Source organism: Rhineura floridana, chromosome 1 (genome assembly GCF_030035675.1).
Source record: "Rhineura floridana isolate rRhiFlo1 chromosome 1, rRhiFlo1.hap2, whole genome shotgun sequence".
NCBI classification, from domain to species: domain Eukaryota; kingdom Metazoa; phylum Chordata; class Lepidosauria; order Squamata; family Rhineuridae; genus Rhineura; species Rhineura floridana.
In genome coordinates, this window is record NC_084480.1 from 317976115 (window position 1) to 317984233 (window position 8119).

The window sequence follows — 8119 nt, forward strand, 5'->3', positions numbered from 1 at the left end:
ACAGATGGCAGAAATACTGGGGACTGCCGTCCTTTCTGCTTGTAGTAGATTTATGTTTCAACAGATGTAACAACTGAACCAAGGGGTGGCAGAGGAGGACGGGTGAAGGTTTTGTGTAGTTCCAGCCTTCCAAAAAGCATATTTGTGGGATGGGAGAACAAAATGAATGAGAGGCAAGACTAGGATTATTTGAGGCGGTTCTCACAATGTTTTATTATAGAAATCTACAAAAGGAAAAGTGTTCTTGCTACAAACAGACTTTGCTACAATTGCTTTGCAGCTGGGGAATGCTGCTTTTTTCTGTCAAAAGGGGCAGACGCAGCCTCTTATGATTCACCCCCAGTGTGAATGAGGAACAAGGGGCCTCATACAATCAATATAGGCTCAAGTGGTTTGAGCAGAGAAAAAACCTTGAGTTCCCCAGTCCATTTATCAATACAACAATTCATAACGCATCAGTAGGTCCACCTTCTGTACAATTTGCAGTAAACAGATAAACCCACAATAGTAAAAATAAAATCAGAAGTAGAAAACAGCTTTGTTAGACTAAAATATCAGACAACAGATGATTTTTGTTGGTTTCACAGATACACCACACACATACCCTTGCACCTGATTCTCCCTTGGGAGAGAAGCACCATCAAATCTCTCAATGAGAACTTGTTGATGCATAAACAAGGGGTAATATAGATAAAGCTCCCATGGGTTAGAAGCAATTGATGTAGTGAAAAGCCAGCAATCTGATTGGCCAGTGCTCCAAATACCCCCAGAACTGTGATGTCACATAGTTGCCATCTCAATTAATGTCAGCAAAGTTAGGGGCGAGCGGAAAGCGATGGAAAAAAATGCCATCCTGGATATTTAGAGCTCTCTGGAAGTCCACCATTTCCTACAACACATATAAGTAGTATTCATTTTTTTAAAATTACAAATTCAATAGTCCTGTCCCCAAATAGTCTTCTTGAGATGACTGAAAGGGTCTCCTCAGCTCTGAGCTGGAAAAAGGACCAAACATACCAGAATATAGCTATATGGGATGATTTGGCACGCTGGCCTGGCATACATTCATATATAGTCACACCTACATGAGAGCAGTAGGCTAAGTAGTTCTGGATGAAATGAAAACCAAATCCAAAACCATCTCCAATCTCCAACCTGTTTGACAGGTGGAATTTGAAGTGAAACTTCTTTGAACATCAAAAAAAGTTTTGGTAAATGCGCATTGCATACTATGGTGTATGTGTCTCTCCTTCCCTAGTTTGCTCAAGAAAGAAAATGGGAGCATCAAATAAGGAAAAGAAATGTACTTCTTGAGGTTCCTCTGGCCAATGTGAGATGTTGGCCATGCCCCATTCATCCCGCACTTGACTGTCAACTGTCCTGAGGCTACTGCAACCATCTATATTGTCCAGCCAAACATCTTTGATTCCCAGATGTTTTTCTGAGCATAAAGGTGTTCAGAAGTCTTCAGCTTTGACTGCCAAAACTCCATGGATGGTAGAGTTCTCTGTGGCCAGTAGGGTTCTCAGGACATTTTGGACTGATCTCTTACATAAACTGAACAGGAAAGGAATTTTTAGCTTAATTCTCCCCCTCCCAAATCCTCACTGTCATCCCCAGTTACAATGGCCCCTTCTCTAGAAAAGGTCCGCGGTCAAGTTCTGCAGAACATCAGCTGTCCCTGATGCCCCCAACCCTAGAGATCATATTGCTATAGTTGTCACTTTGCTGTTTCCATAGTTGGTAGTCTCTTAAATGTCACTTCCTTTTTTTTCCTGCTGGTTGCACCCAGCATAGTCTTTTCTCTTTCCCTTCCCTGTAGCCATCTTGGCATGTGGGCACCACTGCCATGTTCTTTCAGATGTGGATCTTTCTGAGCTGCACATTCCCAGGCATTGCTTCTTCCGAGCATGGGAGTGATGACTCAAGCAATCAAGAAGCTGCCTCTGTATCTTCAGAAGGAAAATAATTTCCTAGAATAAAAGAATGTGAAAGTTAGATGGTGAATTAGGGAAACTGGGAGAGGAGGAGCTAGTGTATAGATATACTGAGGTTTGGGAGAATTGTGGCAGGCTGTTGGAGGCAGACTCAGAATACCAGCCACTGAGGATCACAAGTGACGAGAGTGCTGTTGCACTCACATCATGCTTGTGGGTTTCCCATCGGGGCATCCGAAGGGACACTGTGTGAACAGAGGCTAGTTGACCTTTGGCTTGATCAAGCTGCGGGGGGGGGGGGTTGGATCTGGAGTTGACTTGCCTAATATTTGGGAGTGGGTGTCATTGGGTCAGACTCCGCTCCTGACATTTCCATAGAAGCTCAATTGCCTCCTTAGGAAAAATGGGGAAATCTGCAACGTCATTTTTGCAAAGCAATGTTCCAAAACACAGGGAATTAAGTGCCTTGTTCTAGTCAGAAGGATTCATTATGATTTTAATAGGTCTGGTGGGCACTGAGAAACTGGCATCTGGTGGGGGTGGGCTGGAATTGAGCCATCACGCAGAGAGCTCATCACTTACCTTCTCCAAGCAATCTCCCCATGCAGAAGCGTTTGGATTCTGACGTCCATCCAGCTCTGTTGCATGCTGGGACTTTCTGAACCGCCTCTCTGCTTTCGCCTCTGGTCCGCATGCCGTTCAGGAATGCTTTGCTCCCAGCTGCTTTGGAATGAGTCACTGCCAACAGCAAAAAAATAGGAGAACATGCGCTGTGAGCCAGGTCTGCTTCAGCAACACATTATACCTTTGCCTTATCCATTGTTTGCTTTCTGTCTAAGTGAGCTCAGACTGTGTTCTTTGTCTGAACAAGCATCACTCTGTCAGCAGTCTATCCATCGCGGGCATAAGCTTACGCACGGCAGCCGGAGAGTTGCCTTTCCCCCCATGACCCTGTTCCCTCTTGTGTTGTGTTTGGCTCTTTCATATGCAAGGAGGAGTGGCTCCACTTCCTGCAAACCTCTCCCCTGCCACCAGGGAAGGATAAGAGAGGAGTTGCACTAGGAAGCTGGTCTCCTGAGGCTAAGGTGCCAAAAAGTGAGCCAGACCCTATCCAATCAAAGCAGGAGACCATCTAGGGAGACAATTGGACCCTTGGATGATAAGGGAGTCAAAGGTGTACTAAAGAACGATAAGGAGATTGCAGAGAAGCTAAATGAATTCTTTGCATCTGTCTTCACAGTGGAAGATATAGGGCAGATCCCTGAACCTGAACTAACATTTGCAGGAAGGGATTCTGAGGAACTAAGACAAATAGTGGTAACGAGAGAGGAAGTTCTAAGCTTAATGGACAATATAAAAACTGACAAATCACCGGGCCCGGATGGCATCCACCCGAGAGTTCTCAAAGAACTCAAAGGTGAAATTGCTGATCTGCTAACTAAAATATGTAACTTGTCCCTTGGGTCCTCCTCCGTGCCTGAGGACTGGAAAGTGGCCAATGTAACGCCAATCTTCAAAAAGGGATCCAGAGGGGATCCCGGAAATTACAGGCCAGTTAGCTTAACTTCTGTCCCTGGAAAACTGGTAGAAAGTATGATTAAAGCTAGATTAACTAAGCACATAGAAGAACAAGCCTTGCTGAAGCAGAGCCAGCATGGCTTCTGCAAGGGAAAGTCCTGTCTCAGTAACCTATTAGAATTCTTTGAGAGTGTCAACAAGCATATAGATAGAGGTGATCCAGTGGACATAGTGTACTTAGACTTTCAAAAAGCGTTTGACAAGGTACCTCACCAAAGGCTTCTGAGGAAGCTTAGCAGTCATGGAATAAGAGGAGAGGTCCTCTTGTGGATAAGGAATTGGTTAAGAAGCAGAAAGCAGAGAGTAGGAATAAACGGACAGTTCTCCCAATGGAGGGCTGTAGAAAGTGGAGTCCCTCAAGGATTGGTATTGGGACCTGTACTTTTCAACTTGTTCATTAATGACCTAGAATTAGGAGTGAGCAGTGAAGTGGCCAAGTTTGCTGACGACACTAAATTGTTCAGGGTTGTTAAAACAAAAAGGGATTGCGAAGAGCTCCAAAAAGACCTCTCCAAACTGAGTGAATGGGCGGAAAAATGGCAAATGCAATTCAATATAAACAAGTGTAAAATTATGCATATTGGAGCAAAAAATCTGAATTTCACATATACGCTCATGGGGTCTGAACTGGTGGTTCACTCTTTCTCTATGCTGTAAGTCAGAGGTAGCCAATGTGGTGCCCTCTGGATGTTATTGGACTACAATCCCATCAGCTCCAGCCACCCCAGGATAACCCTAACACCAGCCACCATGGCAAATGGTTTGCAATAATGAGAGTTGTAGTCTACCAATATCTGGAGGGCACCATGTTGACTACCCCTGCTAACAGAAGAGTGGCTGAAGTTGAAAATATGGATTTTGTCAGCCCGGTCTGTATAGCCTCCCCAAGCCAGAGCTATTTGCTTCACCCCAGAATCATAAGTCCTAATTTTAAGCATCTCTTCTGCAAATTTGCCAAGGACCACAGTCCATAAGTCCTGTTTGGAAATAACCTCTTTACATTTCCCTAATTATCCCCACCCTTAGCCTCAAAAATAATATCTGACTTTGATGAGGCTGAACTTGGTTCTCTAAGAACTGTATCTGTTACTTATTTTGGCAAAAAATCAAAGATCCAAGAAGGTGTTATCTTACCTGTAGCCTGTAGGAAGGAGTCACACCCCAAAGGCACACAGAATCATTTGAGCGATTGCTTGCTCTTCTGTGCTTCTCTTGCAGCAATGGAATCAGGAACAGGTCTTTGTGCAAGTTCTCCCTTCTTTTCTTGTATTCTTTTTCACACTGTTGGTGTGAAAATACTCCTAGTCATACGGACAATGACTAGTAAGCCATTCTGAAAGGACGCAGCCCATTTCTTCCTGCAGTTCCACAACTGTAGAGGGCGCAACTTTCTGCAGCATGAACTTTATGCTTCAGTTCTCTCTCTCTCAAACTACTAAAGTTTCTCAAAGTTGCTGGTCTTTTGTTTCTCAGCACTGGGAAAAGCAGCATGACCTGAGCTTTCTTCCAGCACTTCTTTATAAAAATCCAGCTGGTTTAGGGGAAGAAGTCATCAACATTCCATATGGCTGAGCTACCTAGACCTCAGTGTCAAGGAGATCGTGCCCTTGGGAGCTCACTCCATCAGCAAAATGCCCAGTCTGTCTTTCAAGCGGCACAATCTAGAAGACGTTCAATGGATGCAGCATCTCTGTCTTCCTGGTACAGAGATTAGGGTGGCTTGACTTCTTAATTCAAGTTGTATTTGTATGCAACTATTTGTTTTCCTTAAAATAGTCTAGGAATCTAAGCCCTGTATACTTTTAGAGCGCTAGCTGATCTTTCCCTTTTTGACATCTGATGTCGCTTCTTTTGTTTCACACGCCTTAGCATCCTGCTGAGAGAAGGGCACACCCAACCCTTGCAAGCCCCTCTCTTCCCAAGGTCTAGAATGTAGAGGAGTCAAGCATCAAGCTTCTAGCTGTAGTCCACCATTAAATGGGTGGGTAGGTGGTGGCTTTTCTGGAACTGAAAGACCTTGATACTCAGATCAAAGCCAAAGAGAATCCAGAGGCCCACTTGGGGAGAAAAATGAGGGCTGGGTAAGAGCAGGAGGTGGGTTGATTTTATGGCTGAAACTCTTGCTGAAGTTCTGCAGGTCTTCCTGAAACCTGATAAAAGTTCCCTTCCCAATCTGTTTGGAGTTCAGATGAAAAAGTTGGAAGGAGGGGGAGAAAGAGGTTTAAAGTGGAAAACCAACAGCTTTCTAGAGAGTAAGTGAAAGGTTATTAACACCGAGGTAAGCAAAGGTTCCCAGAAGGAGGGGGAAATGCCTGGAAGGAAAAGCACCTTGAAGGAAAGGACTAGTGTAAGTGGGAAGGAAATCCTTCTTTTGTGCCCGTTGGAATTCCCTGGGAAGCTATGCCCAAGGAGATGTGGCCACCTCTGGCATAACAAAGAGGCTGGTTTGCCTTTCTGACATAGTCCAATCCTTGCAATGGCTTTTAAAAAAAGAAATCCTCAAAAGAGCCATCTGTTCTGCAGCGTGAACCACCTGAGGTGATTCAGGCTAGCTGCACTCCACCAATGGTCTGCCCCTAAGGAAAAGTAATTCTCCTCCTATTTGCCATTGGGCTGAGTGCACCCACCATGGCCGACCACCATGGTGCAGACCCACCATGGCTGAAGTCTTCTGCTGAAAGGAAACCACCTATCTAAATAAGCCACCGACTCCCTTCTAGGTCATGCCTGTGTCGCTCTACAGTTCATATCACTGTGGCTGGCGTGGCAGAAACTTCTGGTTGGGTCCCCTCACTAGCAGCAGGGCTGGCAGTGGTGGAGGGGGGCAAGCTTTCCAGTGAGTCTCTAAGCTGGTGCTCGGGGGTTCTCTGGGGACTGGGCTCCTCCGAATTGTCAAAGGTGACCTCAACTTCCTTGCCTCTCTGAATCAACTGTTCTAAAGTTTTGGGGTAGGGGTGGCTAAGGAAGCGCTTGAGTTTGGGCTGTAGGGTCCCTACCACATATTCAATGACCTCATCCTCCTCAGCATCAACATAGAGGGTCTGGTACAAGTCCCTTTTGCGCCAGAGGAACTGGTCTAGGGGCTCCCCATCCTTCTGAGGGAGATCCAGCTCTCTCTTGATGGCATCCCTCGTCAGGGTGCCCTCACTGTACTGAAGGAACTCTTTCTTGAACTCCAGCCAATTCTTGACAGAGTCCTGCTTGTATTCCCACCATTTTTTGGCAGGCCCGTTCATGTGGTTTTGGATCTGGGAGAGCCAGTACTCCTCAGTCCCACCCACCTGCTTCAAATAATCCTCCAAGTGAGTCAGGAACTCCCTGGGGTCCTCAAAAATCTGGGTCTCCACTGGGGAAGGTGGGACATCTTCTGGGACAGTGACCCACTGATAGGAGTCATGGGACTGAGGCACAACAGGGACATCCCCTAAAGGAGGAGGTGTCAAGGCATACATCTGGCTCATGTCTAGTGCATAATCATAGATCTCCCCTTCGTTAGGCCTGATCTCTGGGCCTCCTACCCCTACAGAGACAGTTTGCCTGTGATGATCCCCATGGTAGTACTTTCCCCCGCCAGACTCAAGCCGGTCAGCCCATTTCTCCAGGCGGAAAAACACTTCCTTCCAGACATTCATCTCTCTCTTGACCCACCTCTCCAAGTGAGCAATGGTCTCCTGACATCTAGCCAGGCAGGCCTTGATGGATTTTTTCCACCTCTGGTTCTCAGCGGCCGAAGGGACATGATCCTCAAGGTTGTTCTCAAGTTTCCCCACCGATTTCTGCAGGCCTTTCAGCTCCCGCTCGACCTGTTTTGACACCTCGGTCAGGAGGTGCCGGTGGGTTCTCCTGACGTGGTCTAACATCTCTGCCCTACACTTCCCTATCTGAAGGATGACATTAGGCTTGTTGTTGGCCACTCCGCGGTGGCCCTGGAAAGAGTGGATGTTCCCGTGGTTGATGTTATCCAACTGCATGTTTCCTAGCTGCTCAGCTAAGGACTAACTGCACTTTCACCCTTTCAAGTGACTCTCTCAAAATGTTGCAGCTACCCTGTCTGGAGGTGGGCTACCTGCTTCCCCCGCAAAGACAAATACAACCAAATCAGAAATCACCCCAGAAAAGTATTGCTGCCCGAGTCCTGTTTTGCTACAGCCAAAGTCCAGGTCAAAAAAAGTTTTCTTCGGCCTCTGATCCTCTGCCTGGTGTCCTTAGTGCCCAAGCCTCCGAGGTCCTTCTCAGCAAGTTGCTAAGCCTTTGGCTGTCGCCGGTGGTGCCTTTTCTCCGCTGCTTCTTCCGCTGCTTTTGAGTCTTCTGAGAACTTCACACTAAGAAGTGTCTGACTCTCGCTCGTTCGCTTGCTCGCTCTGCTGGAAAACCGAGAGCTATTCTGTTTCTCTCTGTGATTTGCCACTAGCTCAGACGGATACCCATACTTATACTCCACACAGCTCCATATGTGGGTGTAGTCAAGCCTCTTTGCTCATCAGCAACTGGGCGCTGATTGGACGAGGAAGATTCCATGGAAAACACAGCTCTTGGCAAGGCTCCCTCCTCCCTTTCATTTCTCCCACCCCCTAACCCACACCCCCAGACTTGAGGCGAGAAGC

The 8119-nt window shown here is 46.6% G+C and overlaps 1 protein-coding gene across 1 annotated transcript; it reads right to left on the reverse strand.

Moving 5' to 3' along the window:
• Positions 1–206: 206 nt before the first annotated feature.
• Positions 207–7902, reverse strand: ARC (activity regulated cytoskeleton associated protein). Its single transcript, XM_061608049.1, has 3 exons — positions 4650–7902; positions 2520–2675; positions 207–1973 (listed from the first exon to the last, which is right to left on the reverse strand). Exon 1 carries the CDS (start codon positions 7484–7486, stop codon positions 6260–6262), a length of 1227 nt encoding a protein of 408 aa, XP_061464033.1. The 5' UTR covers positions 7487–7902; the 3' UTR covers positions 207–1973; positions 2520–2675; positions 4650–6259.
• Between the last annotated feature and the right edge of the window lie 217 nt (positions 7903–8119).

Excerpts from the sequence above, each read along its gene's own strand:
- ARC (XM_061608049.1), bottom strand. The coding sequence starts at position 7,486 with ATGCAGTTGGATAACATCAACCACGGGAACATCCACTCTTTCCAGGGC.